The 18,671-nt window shown below is 38.4% G+C and overlaps 1 protein-coding gene and 1 pseudogene across 1 annotated transcript; both read right to left on the reverse strand.

Annotated features, from left to right (window-relative positions):
- Positions 1 to 602: 602 nt before the first annotated feature.
- On the reverse strand, positions 603 to 2,073 carry LOC124977583 (protein FAM220A-like; annotated as a pseudogene).
- Positions 2,074 to 2,134: 61 nt separating this feature from the next.
- Positions 2,135 to 2,345, reverse strand: LOC124977584 (small integral membrane protein 10-like protein 2A). Its single transcript, XM_047541221.1, has one exon. The coding sequence runs from the start codon at positions 2,339 to 2,341 to the stop codon at positions 2,135 to 2,137; it is 207 nt and encodes a 68-aa protein (XP_047397177.1). The 5' UTR covers positions 2,342 to 2,345.
- Between the last annotated feature and the right edge of the window lie 16,326 nt (positions 2,346 to 18,671).

Below are 18,671 nucleotides of genomic sequence, written 5' to 3' on the forward strand. Positions count from 1 at the left end.
GGGTTGTCCTGGAAATAGAGGGGTTTTTTTGTTTTGTTTGTTGGGTTTTTTTGGTATCAGGAATTTAACCCAGGGGCACTAAACCACTGAGCCACAACCCCAGCCCATTTGGTATTTTATTTAGAGACAAGATCTCACTGAGTTGCTTAGGACCTCACTAAGTTGCTGAGGCTAGCTTGGAACACTCGATCCTCTTTCCTCAGCCTCCCAATCCTCTGGGATTAAAGGCGTGCACCACCACGCCCAGCGGAAATAGAGGTTCTCATAGGCCCTACGTCCATTGCCCTCTGTACCCAGATGCCCATTATGTCTTTTTTTTTTTCACACGTAAAATAAGACATTTATTATGCTAAAGAACAGGTTTTATTCTCCATTTTCCCCAATACTAAAATAGCACATGGCACAGTAAAGTAGCACACAATATAAATTGATATATGCAATCAGTTATCCCCCAAATAGCTGTTTTAAGTCTCGCTTTGGGAGTCCTTAAAAACTTACACTTTTAAATGACCTTTATTAATAAAATCATCAATGAACAACAAAATGGGTCACTTTAGAAAAACCTTAGTGTAAAAGACCTCAACTCTTAGGACTTTTGTAAAGGAGATTCTTGATTTGCCTCTCTACATCTGAGCCAGAGCAGAGAGTCTCCAGTTCCTTTTCACTTAGGGTAACACTGCTAGGGTATCCTAGTTTGAGATGATTAAATTTAATATTGCAACTTTCACCATAGGGCCTCCATTTAAACAGCACTTCAAGTGGAAGGAGTGTGAGAAATCAAATTTTGCTGCAGACCAGAATTATTCTGTGAGATGCAGAAATGGCAACAGCTTGCCATGAGCTCAGCAAGGTTTAATAAAAATACAGTGGGTAGACTTTACAAATATTCACTTTCAGGAGGTGATCAGAGACAAGCTAAGGAGACAAGACAATGTCTGGGACAATAGCCCTTTGGAATGGGTAGAGATCTCAAGATACATAAAGAATTTCATGTTAAATCACCATATGCTCATCTGATATTAAACTGGATATATAAATAATCACCCGAAAGGGTTTCCCAATTCTAAGTGTCTTTTAAGCACAATTTAAAACATGCTAAAAAATTTTCTTCTGCATCCATCAGCTTTTGGTGAGTGAACTCAGTTTATTCTCTATCTGGTCACACGAACCAAAACAGGATCTGAGCAGCTGAGCTGTCTGCATCCAGACTTAATGGGAAAGAAATCATCCTAAGTCAACTTGTAAAATTAATCTACTATTTTTATTATTCTGCTTGTACCTTAACTATGGCATATGGGATCTGCTAACTGAAAAGGCTGTAGAGCCAGTAACCCCAGTGTTATCTGCAGACCATTTGAGGTACTTTTTACACATGAAAGCATTTTCTTATATTCTGTTGTTTGTTCTGAAAACATGGGCTTTAAATGGTCAAGGAAAACACATCTTGTCTCGTCGTCTAGGAGTACTTCAGGAATGGAGTGCAGTGTTGCAGGCAGCACAGAATGCAGGCAAGACAGTTCCAACTCAGAGCCTACTCCCTCGTGAAGAGCACTTGGTGGTTCACCCTTAAAAACTCCCATTTCCCACAGTTTTGGATGGACTGGCTGTCCTGACACCCAAGGCTCTCTTTTGGGGCACTGTCCTTTGTGGTTGTCTATGGCTCTGGGCCCGCTTCTTAGCCAGTCCCTCCCCAGAGCTTCCCTGACACGGAGGAACATCCCAGCAAGATGCTCTTCTGCCGAGAACAGACCCATGGCCTTGGTCGGAGCAGCTGCAGGAGCTGAATTTCTTCCCATTGATTTCTTCAAATATGGAAGCTCTTTGTTGTCATTTTGAAGCAAAAGACCAGTGTCACTCAGATCATTTTTCCTTTCCAATGATAACACCTTATTCTGTGAATTTCCATTTACGTCAGCCGCAAACTTATCCATCCAGAAAGGTACATCTGCTGGGCAAGGGCTCCCCTTCTGCGTTCTTTTTCTTAAGGCTGCATAATTGTTTGTCCCAGTCATCTCCTCCCTCCCCCTTTGCTTCTGTCAGGCAGGTGCTGAGGGTCCCTCCTCCGTCCCTCATGCTTTGTGTTCTTTGATGCAGTGAGCCTGGGGTGACACCTTTTTCAATCAGGGAAGGGCCTTCAGTGGATCTCAATATGAACCTGCAGGCGCACGTTGAGCATCATGGAAGCCACGATGTAGAGGTAGGGGAAGTTGATGCGCAGTCGCCAGGCCAGGTCGAAGAAGATAAGCAGTGTGCGGGTCAACCCCTTGCAGAAGACCCCATAGGAGCGGGCGGCGGCTGAGCGCGAGAGCCGGACAGCCAGGCCCGACAGAGCCGCCGCCATATAGAGACCGGCGCTCCCACTGCCCGCCCGCCCGCCGTCCCTCTCCGCGCCGCGTCGTCCTGGGCCTCCGCCCCCGCCGCTGGCCTGCGCCCGGCGCGCTCAGGGAACTAGGGAGGCGGCGGTAAGGCCGGCGGGCGGGCGGGCCACTGCGCCCATTATGTCTTGAGCCAAGGCAGCAGGACCCTGTAAGCTTAACAGAGCTATAGAGGACTCTGTGCTATAGAATGGAACCAAACCTGGACTATAGGGCATATTTCACCTGAAAAAGAGACTGACCTCCTCTGTTCTCTGTTTTCCCAGGTTCTGTGATGCTGAAGGAGACCAAATTTCTCGTAGGCCCCTAGATTACCTGAAAAAGCCTTTGGGATCAACTGAATAAGCAGCAATGGGAGCTCATACATTTTACAGTATTCCTCAGGTAAAAGGAAAGTGGTCCCAGATATAAAGACAAAGAGTTAGAAAACATAAAAAGCAATGAAAATGGTTAATATATGGGTGACTCAAAATGAATAATAACCATAAAAATCAATACTAATGATGATGATGATGATGATAATATCTTGTGAGGTTTTAAATATATAGAAAAAATAGCAATAAAGTTACAACAGCATATAATAAGCAAGAGGGGAAGTTAAAGTACTCCAAGTTTCTTTCATCACTTAGGAGGAAAGTAAAAGCATAAGCAACATTATACTTCAAAACGTCATAAATGCATGCTATAATTCCTAAGCTAAAGCATAAAGAATGTATACTTTCTAAACAATCATAGGGAAAATTGGAACAATAAATATAATAAGGAAGACAAAGAGATGTAGTCAAATGGTAAACTTAAAAATATATCATTATTCACGTTCTATGAAAGCTACTAAATGATCTTAATAAAGGACAAAATAAGACTGCACTCTGACTGATATAGATCAGTTGGTAAAGTGCATCCCTTGCATGTATAAGGCCCTGGGTTCAATCCCCAGCACCACACACACACACACACACACACACACACAAGAAATATAATAATAATAATAATAATAATTAGACTGCACTGATATAACAAAACCAAACTATGTGCTGTTTACAAGAAACACATCTCAAATATAAAATACAGAAAGATCAAAAGTATAACACACATAAAAAGATGTCCCATTAAACACTAACTGAAAACTGTAATATTAATTATATTACAGTTCTAAAAAACTTCAAAGCAAAAAGTATAACTAAGAGATATGGAAGGTCACTTTATCATCTTAAAAGATTCAATTCACCAGGAAGTTAAAGCAATTCTACATTTCTGTTCCCTTAGATTTTCCATCCCCTCTTTGTTAAGTTCACATGGAAAAATTAATGTCTCAATGAAATCAGAGCCACGATTCTTCCCCTTAAATTTCATATCCTATTCAATGTCAGCTGGAGGGTAACCACAGAGGCCTGGTTGAATCTATCTGCTTTCACAGCAGTGGACCTAGTAGTCCTCCCCCAAAACAGAGTGTTGTGCCTTCAGCACTACCATTGTTCAATTAATTCTACCCTGACCCCCTAGGTGTCTCATTTCTCAACTTCAAAATATCAGGAAGATAGATGAATATCAATGCCACTCCCACACCCTCAAAGTTTAGGACCAAATGTAATAGCTGCCCCTGTGGCACTTCCCAGAACAAAGCCAAGTCTTACTTGCAAACTGCAGATCTGCAGTTCAAGCTGTGGACTATAGTAAAGATACAGTGTTACCTGAGAGAGGATGTGTAGGGAAAAAAAGCGAGAGTAGAAACAAGAACTACTCTGTGGTTTCTATCTTGTAGTATGCCAGTCACTCCATGATAAACACTGGGGACTATAATTCACGAAATTAAATGTGACTGAATTCAGTTAAATCCAAGGCTTTCCGAAACTCATGGTGTTGGTTACCTGACAATCTGCTGTTGGCTTCTTTTATCCTCAGGGGCCCAAGGAGAAGAATCAAACTCTGCCAGTGTTTCTGACCAAAACTTTGTTTTCCTCTGCTTTTAATTCCCAAAACCTTGGTTAATCTTTATCCATCTAAGGGCAGCATCAAAAAATAAAAATACAGGGCTAAAGACGTAGCTCAGTGATAAGAGTATTTTCCTAGGATGCATGAGGTCCTGGGTTCAACTACCAGCACCACAAAAAATAAAATAAATAACAATTCCTTGTTATCATTTGGTTTCCTAGTACAACTGGTCCTTGTTATGGTTTAGATATGAGGTATCCCCCAAAAGCTCAAGTGTGAGACAATGCCAGAAAGCTCAGAGGTAAAATGATTGGGTTAAAGAGCCTTAACCGAATCAGTGCATTAATCCTCTGATAGGGATTAACTGGGTGAAAACTGTAGGCAGGTATGTTGTGGCTGGAGGAGGTATATCACTGGGGGCATGTCTTTGGGATATATGTTTTGTGAGGTGAGTTTGGTCTCTCTCTCTCTGCTTCTGGTGGCCATATCATAACCTGCTTTCCTCCACCATACTCTTCTACTATAATGTTCTGCATTACATGAGGCCCATAGTAGTGGAGCTGGCCTGAATACAGACTGAGACCTCTGAAACTGTGAGCTCCAAGTAAATTTTTCCTCCTTTAAAATTGTTCTTGTCAGATCTTCTGGTCACAGCAACGAAAAATCTGGCTAAAACAATCCTGATCATCTCTGGAAAACAAAACAATCCATTGGCCACTGATGAAAGACCAGAAATGCTAGGCATCCTGAATCCCAATGACTGGGAAGACTGAGGCAGGAAGAGCACAAGTTCCAGACCAGCCTTGGTAATCTAAGCCCTGTCTCAAAATTTAAAAAAAAAAGATTAAAAAGATCTGGGGTGTAGTTCAGCGATGGTGCATCCTTGAGTTCAATTCCCAATACTACAAGAAAAAAAATATATGCAAGGCATAGAAAAGAGGGGGTTAGTGCTACTAAACAGCAAAATGTAACTCTAAAACTCCTGAGCACCACAGCCCTGACGTTTTGAAGTTAGTTTTCTCTTGCCCCAACAAGAGTTTGCCCTATGTACTGTGCTCACACATTTGAAGCTGCCTCTGCAGGTTTACAACGAACTAAAGAAGTTCTCCTCACCTCAAGAAAATACTTCTCTCCCCGTCAAGACCAGACCCCTGCTTGCTCAGGCTGCAATCTCAGTCAAGTCTTCTCTGACCTCAAAATGAACCCTTTTTATTGCCAAACCCAGTCAGAGTTCTATTCCAGCAATACCATCTGCTGCAGCTGGCTGCCACAATTTAAGCCAGCTGCTACATGCTACACAAAAGCCAATGTCTTCCCACACAGCACTGTGAATCCAAAGTTCAGACTCTCTGTTTATACTCACTCAGCTCCACCTTCAACAGCGGTACTTAGGAATGTAAGGTGGAGATTAGATGTATTAAGCAAGTATTAAGTTCAAAACCTGCCCTACTACTCACCTCTCCTGCCTATACATTTTCATCTAAAAGAGTTGTAGTTAAACAACAGTAATAGATGAGGAAATTACCATTTTATTAACAAGAAAACCAACATCCAGTAATTCCCTATGCTAAGTTTGAAAGAAGCTGGATTGAAGAGTGAGCATTTAGCTCTGGAGGCCTAAGGAGGCTTCCCATCTCCTCCCCCAAAATCTAAAATGACTATATCTGCAGAAGAAACTCTACAATTATGTAACAACCCAATGGCAGACCTGGAAGGAGGAAAAAGAGAGAGATACAGACAGATCTTGTCTAGAGAGCACACACACAATCCAAAATACAGAAGAAACAAATAAAAGATGCCTACAAAGACAGGACCTACTAGGATGTGCTCAACACATTAAGGACAGAACAAAATTGGACACCACACATAATCAACAATATTTCAAGTCTTAATTTCAGCTGAGATAACATAGTACTATAGACTGGGAGACTTATAAACAATAGAAATTTATTTATCACAGGTCTGGAGGCTGGAAGTTCAAGACCAACAGTTAGTTGTGGTGAAGGCCCTCTTCTGGGTTGCAGACTGCTGACTTTTTACTGTATTTTCACATGGTAAGAAAGGCAAATGAGCTCCCTTGGGCTTATTTTTTAAGCACTATTCCCATTCATGAGGGCGCCTTCTTCGTGATCTAATCACCTCCCAAAAGAACCCACCTCCTGAAACCATCACCATGGGGCTTATGATTTCAACATATGAATTTGTAGGAACACAGATATTCAGTCCACAGTACCTTCCTACTCACAATGCACAGGACGCAGAGAATGCTGTGGGCCCTAACCAACCAGAGTTATCAACTTTTCCTCCCTTGGGAAGGGAACATTAAGTAAGGGATGAGCAGAGGGCAGAAGTATAGTAAATAGATTTAAAAAACACATGTGGACAAATGCATGTTGGATATCTACCTATGCTTGGATTTAGCAGGAAGCTTAATTCCTAGGGGAGCATTAGAATACTATCACAGGTAACTAGATAGTTTCATAAGAGTAGGAACTAAGACACAAAACCAAATCATTAAGCGAATTAGAGGATTAGGATGAGCTAAGTGAGGTGCTGAGGTTCATCTTTAAGTTTGTTCCCTAAGCTTCTCACTTACTTTACCCTAGTCTTGACCCAGTACTGAATTAACATAAGGGACAAGAAAGCAATATGACTCAGATAAATACTGAATACAAAGAAAGCACAGAAATTCAGGTCTAATAATAAAAAAGACTCATGGGAAACCATAAAAACTCAGCAATCATCACTGTTAACAAGACCCCAGGTCTAAGACAGCCTGGGCATTCCACCCAGGAGATATATCACTAAAATATCAAAATTTGTATCTTTCTTTTTTAATTTTTTAGTTGTCGATGGACACAATACCTTTATTTTTATTTATTTTTATGTGTTACTGAGGATTGAACCCAGTATCTCACGCATGCTAAGCAAGCACTTCCACTGAGCCACAATCACAGCCCAAAATTTGTATCTTAAGTCTCTCATTTTATTAGTTATCTATTCTTTACATAACAAATTACCCCAAAATTAGTGACTTAAAATAACAATTATCTCACTGTTTCATGAATTGGGTCTTGTTGCTCAGAATCACCTCACAGGATGCAGTCAAGATATCAAGTGGGGCTAAAATAATCTCAATGCTTTTCTGAGGAAAGATGTGTATCCAAGTTCACCTGCATGGTTATTGTCAAGGTTCGGTTGCTCACTGATGGTCACAATTCTTTGTTACTTGGGGTTCTTTAACATGCAAGTTACTGCATCAAAACAAGTAAGTCAAAAAGGCAACAGAAAAAGTGCCAATAAGATGGAAGTCATATAATTCAATCTTAGAAGTGACATTCCATCACTTTTGATACATTCTATTTATTAAAACCAAGGCATTTAGGTGTAGCCCATACACAAAAAGAGTGGATTACATAGGGTAACAAGACCAAGAAGTAAGGATGATTAGAAGTCATTTTAAAAGGCTGCCTACCAAACCCATGAAGATCAGAGGTGAGAGAAGGTAAATTTTACGAAGTTTAACAGGTATTCCTTGTATTGTAATCTAACCAGAAATTTCCCCGTTTGAAATTTGTGACCCTAGTAGTTTTGTACCAATTGATTAAATGCTTAATGCTAAAGAAGGTCCCAAGATAAATCACTGTACCACCAAGGTCTTATCATCAGATAGGTGAGCCTTTGAAGAGGGTATCTGTATTTTAATCTCCTCATAATACCTTTTTCTACTGGAAAATTGCCCCTTCTTTATCCTGTCTGATTCTCATGAAATAAGAATCCAGGTTAATCAATGGACCCTGTTTGGCCTCTGGTTAAGCATGTGCCTACCCTCCTTTTCACAGTGACTGACCAAAAGGGTGAGTACATGAGTCACCCAGGGCCACAGTCCATCTATGCAATTCAATATAAGGATACTGGGAAAAGGAAGGTCTCTTCCCTCTCTTTGTTTTGAAACATGAACAATAAAATCAAAAACTTACAACTGTCAGGAGACACCTTCCCTACCACATGAAAGGATTTGCTGGCAGAGTTGAGAGAAGGAAGAAAGGAGAGAGAGAAAGAGAGAGAGAGCGTGCATGCAAGCAAATAACATCATTTAAGCTGCTTTATTAGAGCAACAGGAAGCACACTTACTGGCTCTACTCTGAACTTCCCAGGTATATGATCCAGTAAATCCCATTTGACTCAAGTTGATTCAGTTTCTGACAATCTCTTATAACCAAAAATCCCAGACCAACACAAACTCATTTCAAATCAGCTTTTCTCACTAATACATACATTCCATCTCTGTGTGGTTCTCACATTGAGAAATATGACTAAGTTACAGATTTTAGGCCCCACCCAACTATACTATTTCAGAAATCTCTGGAGGTAGGATCTTCATATCAGTATTGTTTCAAATTCCACAAATGATTCTGAAGTCCAACCAGCATCTTAATCTAATCTCTCTTAATCTATACTGTTCAACTGTACACTGGCAGGTTTATAAACAACAGAAATGTATTTCTTACAGTCCTGAAACCTGGAAGTTCTAGTTGCCAGAATGGTTGGGTTCTGTTCCAGGCTATAAACTGACAACTTCTTGTTTTAGCCTCATATGATTTAAAAGGGCAAGAGAGTTCTCTGAGGTCTATTAAAAGGGTAATAATTACGGTTCCACTTGCATAATCTAATTGCCTCTGAAGGCCTTACCTTCTAATACCATCACCTTGAGGGTTAGGATTTCACATACGAATAGGGGTGGTGGGTGCAAGCATTCAGTACATAATGTTATTCTATGTACAGAAGACAAACTCCAAATTCTAAATGGGCTTTCTCTTACTTGAATTGTAGGCATGAAACTTTTCCTATGCTGACTATTACCCCAATAGACGTCAATGAACAATTTTTAAAATACTTCATAGCATTTATTGATTTTTTTTAAAATTCAGTGGATATAAAATCATTGTGGGAAGAATATTACAAACAAGTTAAAAATATGGTTTTAATGTGCTCTCCTTCTCTATCATAAAACTAGCACAAGAACCAGAGTGAGAGTAATGTGGCCTTGTAATGCAAATTTCTGTACAAAAGGCACAAAACAAATCCAAGCCCTGGTCCTACATATATTTTACATCTGTATCTGAACAAGTTACCAAACTAATCTTATATTCCAACATTTTAGTAAGAGAAACCAAAAAGCATCTTTTTAAAACAATGACATCAGAGATCCAAGATAGTGGACTAGAGGGAGGCTGCATTCCTTGTCACTCCGTAACTCGGATTTCAAGCACAGGAAAATCTGTTTCTCTATGGGGCAATCTTTGCTGCTCATCGATCCCCTGCTGTTTACCCCATTTGTCCACCTCGATAACCCGCAGTCTGCCAGCATATCGACTACTTTTTGAGTGCAGACTGCTCACTGACTGCCGCCTATCATCCACCATTTGCCCATTTGCCTGCCTCTTACCTGCCCATTGCCTGCCTTTCACCTACCCAATCACCCACCGTCTAAGGTCCACCCGCCAATCATCTGCTGGTAGCCTGCAGACTGCCTACAGACCGCCAGCAAATCACCAGCTGCCTGCTGTTGCCTGCAAGTCCACTGTCACAGTACCCCCAGGTTTGGTTACACACAGCTGCTGCCATTTTGGGAAAACGGCCAGGACCTGCAGGACCCCCGGCCCAACCAACCGCACCCCACCCAGACTCGGTACCCACACCCCACACAGCTCCCCATTTGCCAACACATTTGGAAGCCAGTGCAGTCATCTTGGATTATTCTGGAAGCAGAAGCTGCCATCTTTAGGTGGGGCCAATCCCATCCTAAGATGCCTGCTGGAGACTGGAAGCTCATTGTCAGGTACCTCTCATGCATCAGGCTACTGAAGACTGGGGGATTTGAATAGTATATGTTATAGTGTAGATCTTTTTTTCCTTTTTAAAAAGTTTTTAAGTTTTTATTTATTTTTCTCACTCTATTTTCCTTTTGTTTACCTGTTTCCTCAGAGTCTCTTTCTCCCTTTTCTCATGCTAACAATGAACTTTTGATTCCACTTTCACTCTTCCTACAATCTAGTACTTCTATATATTCTTTTCTTATTCCATTAACAGCTACATCCTATACCCCTCCCCAGCCTCTTTGTCCACCATTAGAAACTGTAGACCTCATTGCAAATCTGCTTGTTATACTTTAGATAATAATTGAACTCATCATCTCTGTTTATTATGACAATATTGTTAATGTCTTCATAGGGACTATTTGAATTAGCGCTGTGTATTGTCTGTACTTGGTGCTGCTAATATTGGTCTCCCCCTTAAAGAATAGGTTTTGGAAACCTGCAGGGTCACTACAAGTCAATAGGGGGAAATTGCAATACTCCAGATCTGCACTGCTAGAGGGGAAGATACATGAACAACATAAAAAACAAAAACCAAGGGAAGAAAGTGTTCCAAACAAACCAAGATTCTATATTAGATCATTCTATAATAGAATCCAATGATTGCATAATAGAACAAATGTCAGAAAAGGAGTTCAGAATATACTTAATTTAAATGATTCACGAAGCAAAGGATGAGATAAGAGAGCAAATGCAGGCAATGAACAATCACTCCAATAAACAGTTAAAAGAGCAACTGCAGGAAGCAAAAGATCATTTCAATGAAGAGATAGAGATTCTGAAAAAACAATCAGAAAGCTTGAAATGAAGGAAACAATAAACCAAATAACTCAATGGAAAGCATCACCAACAGACTAGATCACCTGGAAGACAGAACCTCAGACAATGAAGACAAAATATTTAATCTTGAAAATAAGGTTGATCAAACAGGGAAGATGGTAAGAAATCATGAATGGAAACTTCAAGAACTATGGGATATCATGAAAAGACCAAACTTAAGAATTATCGGGATTGAGGAAGGCATGGAGATACAAACCAAAGGAATGACCAACCTATTCAATGAAATAATTTAAGAAAATTTCCCAAACCTGAAGAATGAAGTGGAAAATCAACTACAAGAGCCTTACAGAACACCAAATGCACAAAATTACAACAGATCCACACCAAGGCACATTATAATGAAAATGGCTAACATCCGAAATAAAGACAGAATTTTAAAGGCTGTGAGAGAAAAGCATCAGATTATGTATAGGGGGAAACCAATACAAATATCAGCAGATTTTTCAGCTCATACCTGAAAAGCTAAAAGGGCCTGGAACAACATATTTCAAGCTCTGAAAGAACATGGTTGCCAACCAAGAATCCTATACCCAGCAAATCTAACCTTCAGATTTAAAGACAAAATAAAATCCTTCCATGATAAACAAAAATTAAAAGAATTTACAAATAGAAAGCCTGCACTACAGAACATTCTCAGCAAAATATTTCATGAGGAGGGAATGAAAAACAACAATGTAGGTCAGCAAAGGGAGAACTACCCTAAAGGAAAAGCCAATCAAAGGAGAAACCAAGACAAGTTAAAACCAAAAATAAGCCAAAATGACTGGGAATACAAATCGTATCTCAATAATAATCCTGAACATTAATGGCCTAAACTCATCAATCAAAAGACACAGACTGGAAGATTGAATTAAAAAGCAATACCCAACAATATGCTGCCTTCAAGAGACTCATCTCATAGAAAAAGACATCCACAGACTAAAGGTGAAAGGATGGGAAAAAGAAATACCATGCACATGAACTCAGTAAAAAAGCAGGAGTTTCCATCCTTATATCAGATAAAGTGGACTTCAACCCAAAGTTAGAAGGGATAAAGAAGGACATTTCATACTGCTTAAGGAAATCATGAATCAGAAGACACAGCGATCATAAATATTTATGCTCCAATCAACAGCACATTCATGTACATCAAACAAATCCTTCTCAATTCCAGGAATCAAATAGAACACAACACAATAATTCTGGGTGACTTTAACACATCACGGTCAGAATGCATGAGAAAATGCTTTCCCTTCCAGAGTCCTATCAATAGAGTACATTAGCTAAATTTGAGTTTTTGCCAATGGAGAGAGAGAAAATGATCTTACATCCACAGTTTTAATTTACCTTTCTCTTTTTTAATGAGTGACATTAACTATCTTGTTTACTAATAGCAAATTTTATTTCCTTTTTCCATTTTGAAATGGTTACGATTTTGTCAATTTACATGTTAGGAAGGATAGCTCTTTGTGATATGAGCTGTAAATATCTCCTTTAGTTGTCTCTTTTTTTTTTTAAAGCTTGTTTATGATGCTTCTTTCCATAAAAAATTGATATTTATATAACAAAAAGTACCAGTGAAATAATTTATGACTTGGGGATTTTGAGTCATGAAAGGTTAGATAGTTCTTGGTAACTCCAGATTTGTAAAGAAAAAATTTTCAAGTTTTGTTCTTATTATTTAATGATTGTGTTATTTAAAAAATATCTTTGATACATATGGAATTTATCATGGTATATGAGGTAAGGCAGGGATATTATTTACTATCCCTATAACATTTTGACTACTCCCTTTTCCCAGTACTTTGAGATGATGTCCTCTTTATACATTTAATTTCTATATGTATCTGAGTATACTTACATCTGGCATTCTGTTTTGCTAATAGACCAGTATGATACTTTTAAATTATTCAGCCTTTTAAAAATGCTTTAATGTGTTTTAGTGCTGGCTCCACTTCTGTCTTGGAAGAAATCCTAGTTCTTGGCTGGCAGCAGTGAACGTCTCAAGTGTGTAAGGAAAACTTGCGGGGTGGAGTGTTCCGCTTTGGCCGCCTAGGAAAGTAAACAACTGCCCCAAGTTGACTCAGTGTTACCAAGGGAACCTGTATAGGAACCTGGTGGTCTGATCCCCTGTGGCACATTGTGATTGGGCAAGAAACCTATAAAATGTATAGCCATTCCCACAATAAACGAGTTTGCAGGCTACTCACCACAAGCCTGCTTCCACCCAACTCCCAGAGTCTGGGTCTTGACTCCACGCCCTTATCCCGCATATGAGCTACCCTGGCACAAGAGAAACTACATTTCTGTTTATTTTTTTCACTAAACTTAGCATTAGGTGAAATAGCTTAAAACTGTTAAGTTTCCATTGAGATTTTGTTAACTTTACAAATTAATTTACAAAATAATATGGTCCTTCTCTTTGTAGAATGGTTATTTTTTGACTTCAGTGGTATTTTAATTTTTATTTTTAATACGTCTCATTTTTATTGACAAACATATTAATATGTTTTTGTTACTGTTATATATGAAATATTTTCTTCCATTAAATCCTCCAAAAGATTTTTTGAGTATATATAAACTACTGATTTTTGTATGTCAATTTTGTACTTGGTAATCTAATTGAGCTATCTTAATGTTTGTAGTATCTGTTAATAAAATATCTTGAATCTAAAAAGAAAACAATGACATCAAGGCTGAAATTCTGGCAATATAAAAAACCTCTGACCGAGAGACCCTTGGACAATCCAATGACACAGCCTGGTGAGGCTGCAGAGCATTTACCAGCCAAGTGCAGTATCACAACAGTTTCTTTAAATCTGGATATACTCACTGGGATACTGGTACTCTGACAGCATGGTACAGCAAAGCTCAGGCAAACTGTTTCCAGGGATCATTTATAAGTTATATCAAGAGAAAATAATAAAAACAAAAGATCTATAGTCTTTCCATCCTGAATTCTTTTTTTTTTTTTTTTTTTTTTTTTTTTTTTTTTTTTTTTTTTTTGCAGTGCTGGGGATCGAACCCAGGGCCTTGTGCTCGCAAGGCAAGCACTCTACCAACTGAGCTATATCTGCAGCCCCATCCTGAATTCTTGTGAGAACTATTACATGTTTGCTGTTTTGTGTTATCACCTCCTGGGAAAAAAACTGCTTTCAAGTTTCCTAATAAGAAGGAAAACTAGTGATCAAATGTCATCACTAACAATCATCTGGAGCATAAAATTAGAAGACAGGTCACCACAGAGGGCCCATGCAGTGATAAGATAACTTCCAGAGCTTGACAATGATCCTTCTCTCAGTCTACCTCTCCTAAGATGGAGACCAGTGAGAAGGTATTTCCAATTCTGCTTATACCTGTTTTAGTCAGCTTTTTCATTGCTGTGACTAAAAGACCTGACAAGAACAATTAAAGGAAGAAACGTTTATTTGGGGCTTACAGTTTCAGAGGTCTCAGTCTATAGACAGCTGGCTCCATTCCTCAGGGCTTGAGGTGAAGCAGAACATCATATTGCCAACTATGGTTGACAATAATTAACTGAATAATTCAAAATAACTAGCATAGAGGATTTGAATTGTTCCCAGGAATAAGGAAGTTACACAGAGAAAAAGGTGCAGAAATCGCATAGGGCCTGAGTCTTTTCCAAATACTGTGCTGTAAACAAAGAGACTCCACAAAGCTGCCCAAAGAACTACTACGGGGAAAGAACAATTACCAGGGAGCTATGAGCTGAACAACTGCTAGAGACCACCCAAGTCTAAAATACATCCTAGTTCTTGATCTGAAGAGTGGAGAGAGCTTGTTGAAAATCCTAGAGACCTCAGAAAGACCACATGTCAGAAGTAGAAGCTATCCAATCTTAAAAGATCACTTCACACTTCTTTCATAATACTTAAAAAACAAGCTTCATACTAATAATGAACATGTGGAAACTAAAAAAAACTACCATTTATGATTGCTACACAGAAAATGAAATACTTAAATATAAATCTAACAAGATGTGCACTAAACTAGTATACTGAAAATTACAAAATGATGACAAAAGAAAACCAAGAAGAGACCTTAATAAGTAAGAACCATATTGTGCTCATGGATTTGAAAATTCAATATAGTAAAGATATAAATTGTCCCCAAATAGGTCTGTAGGTTTAATGCAATTCCTGTCAATTTTTTTTTTAAGTTTCTACACCTATAGGCAAGCTTGTTCTAGATTTTTAGTAAAAACACTGGAGAAAAATATTTTTTTATATAAGCCCATGCAAAGAGTTATTAGACTTGACACAAAAAGCATAATCTATATCATAAAAAACTGATAATGTAAAACTTTTTACTGTGAAAAGCCCCTATGGGAAAAAAAATCTAAACATGGAGGAGAAAGAAAAGATTATCTAGTACTGAAAGAAAAAAAATTATCTAGAATTCTTTATGCAGAAAAAATAAAGATCATAAATGGAAGCAAAAATAAAGATATTTTCAAAAACACAAAAGCAGGAAGAATTCATTACCAATAAGTGTTCCAGAGCTGGGGATATAGCTCAATTGGTAGAGTACTTGCCTACATACACAAGGCCCTGGTTCAATTCCCAGCACCACCAAAAAAATAAATAAATAAATAAATATTCTAGTTGTGTAATGCTTGGCAACAAATTGCCCTAAAACTCCAGCATAACAAAGCAAATGTTATATTTCACAATATTATGAGTCAGACATTTGTTGGTCTTTTATTTTTCATGGCATCTGTGCATTCACTTGATAGTCTTCACTCATATATCTGTCTTCACATACATGGCTGCTCTCAGGTTAAGAGAATGTTAGCAGACATGGCCAGAGGAAGGTTTTATTAGGGATGTGGATCAAAGAGCATATGCAGTTTACCAACACGGGGCCTCAAGGTAACTGAACTCCTTACCTAGTTTCCAAGGCTTTAAGAGTGAAAAATCTGAAAGACAAAATCTACATGCCTTTTATGACCTAGACCCAGGAGTCACCAAGCATCACTTTTGCCATACCCCAATAGTTAAAGGAATCAGTGAGCTCACAAATTTTAAGGAGAGAGAACACAGCTCCCCCAACCTCAGGACAGCAGGAATTCCAATGAATATGAGAGTGAGTTTATGTTGTTACAATCTTCCGGCCAAAAATTGTTTGCATTTCTCTATCATACAATATATATTCACCCAAGACCCTCCAAAAGTCTCATGTCATCATAGCATTGGTACAGATTAAAGTACAGGTTCCCAACATCTGAATCAAGTCGAGATATAGATGAGGCTCCATGAATTTTTTGAGTCAGATACACTTGATCTGAAAACATGTACACTGGAGAGACAAGTTATCTTCCTTACACATACCCAACATACAGTAGTGGAACAGGCACAGAATAACCACAGTTAATATTTCCATTCAATAAAGGAGGAAAATAGTCACCAATTCACTGATACTCTAAAATCTAGTTGGGCATATTTACCAATTTGTAATTGGGACCACTTTCTAAGAATGATTTCTGAGAATTATTTTCCACAATTTTTGGCTCTTCCCACTGTAATCATGGTAATTCCAAGTCATTCCTAACTATAAAAACTACTCTAATTTTGCAAATGAGTAGCTTCCTCAGCCTGCTTCCTGTCCACAGAACTTTGGGAGTCTAAAAGTTTCTTTTTACTTTGTACAATATATTCCTTTCAATGCAAGCTTATTTTTTTATATTAACTTATAATTTATTCCATTAGATAAAAGTTACCTCCACAAATATCTTAGGTAGGTCCTTTCTACCTTAGGATTCCTATAATATTAGTGTGGAACAATGCCCTTAAGACACTTTGAAGTCAGGCTGGGGATGTAGCTCAGTTAGTAGAGTTGCCTTGCATGACCATGGCCCTGGATTCAGTCCCCAGCACCACGAAAAAAAAAAAAAAAAAAAGAAAGAAAGAAAGAAAAGAAAAGAAAGAGACTTATGTTGTTCAGTCCCTTAAGAAGCTTACAAGTCCTTTTATCTCTGAACCTTTAACAAAAGGTTTTACAATCACATCCATATCTTTATCTCTACCTTGAACCCATGCTTTTTTTAACAGAACCTTAGGATTTGATCATTGTCTTATAATACTTAGAGTATTTTCTGCTGGGGGAAACTAAAGATGAGAAAAACTTTCATTTTCAGATCTTATTCCTACATATCCTCTAAACTGTTTAGAGAATGTTTAAAAATTGAATAATTCTTTCTTTAGTACAGAATTTTCTATCTGCAACTTATGACACATAAAAAAAAAAACTAACAAACAAAAAAAACAAAAAAAAAAACAAAAAAAAAACCTAACAAAAGAGTTGACACTTTCAAAAGTCGACCTAGAACTTTTCTATGTCCAATTTAGTAGTTCATTAAATATATTTTCTATTCTCCATGTTATCACATTTGCTAAACCATCTGCCATGACATAACCAGGGCCTCCTTTCCTCTAGCTTTCAATAACATTTTCCTTACTTTCCTTTAAGCCTGAATTGACACCTTTCTTAATGCCTGCCAGAATTCCAGTAATTCTTGTCAGTATCCTTTCAAATTCTGCTTGACATCTTATCCCAAATCCAATGCCTATATTTTTGGTTTTTGTTACAAAAGCTCCCCAAATTCTGTTCCATTTATCTAATAAATTGTGACTACTTCAAAAGTAGTTGCTTAAGACAATAATGATATTATTATATCTTGTGAGTCACAAAATCAGGAATCAGGCTTCAATACACCTTTTTGTTCCTTGAGGTATCAAGAGAGGTCACTCAGTATTCACCTTGATGAATGGAAGGCCTGGAGGGTTCCAAACAGCTTCATTCACATATCAGACACCATGTTGGGGATGATTAGAAGGCCAGGCTTAGCTGGTTCTGTTGACCAAGACATGGCCTCCCAACATGATGGCCTTTCTCACATGATGGCTCTAAGAGCATGCAATCAAGTAATCAAGGTAAAAATGTCATGGTTTTTACAATCTAGCCTCAGAAGTCAGAGTTTCATTTTTGCTGTGCTCTACAGATCAATTTGCTGTGCTCTAGCCAGATCAGATTCAAGAGGAGGGGACAGAAAGACCAAATGTGGGAACAAAAATAGTGCCAAAGAATGTGCAACCATTTTTTAAAACTAACATGGCAGATCTGCATTACAGAAAAATGTTAGAAGGAAGTTCTTCCAATGGATGGAAACTTAGTTTTACACAAAGGAATGAAAAGCACCAGAAATGATAAACATGTACGTTAATGAAAATGAAAAGGATGCTTTTTCTTTTATTTCTTTAGGTCCCATGTAGCAGTAAAAATGAAAAAAAAAAAAAAAATCTAACAAGCACAGTACAAAAGACCTGGGTAAAATGGATCTGACCTTATGCAATTTCAGAAGCATTCTTTTATCAACCAGCATGGAAACTCTCAGTATCGCCAACCAATAAAAGGAAATGGAAAAAGTGTCATTTTCACACAGTGTGATAGAAGTAACGATAATACACCATGACATCAGAGGGGTAAGGAGAGTATATCAAGGTATTTATTCTCCCACGTCTCTCCTCAAGGGGTCACCATGGGCTGGTGACAAGCACAGCCTCTCCAAACAGGCTTTCCAACTACAAGTTCAGAAATCAATGGCCTCTTCTCACTCTTTCAGGCACTTGTATTCCAGAGAACTCAC

This window comes from Sciurus carolinensis, chromosome 2 (assembly GCF_902686445.1).
Source record: "Sciurus carolinensis chromosome 2, mSciCar1.2, whole genome shotgun sequence".
NCBI classification, from domain to species: Eukaryota; Metazoa; Chordata; class Mammalia; order Rodentia; family Sciuridae; genus Sciurus; species Sciurus carolinensis.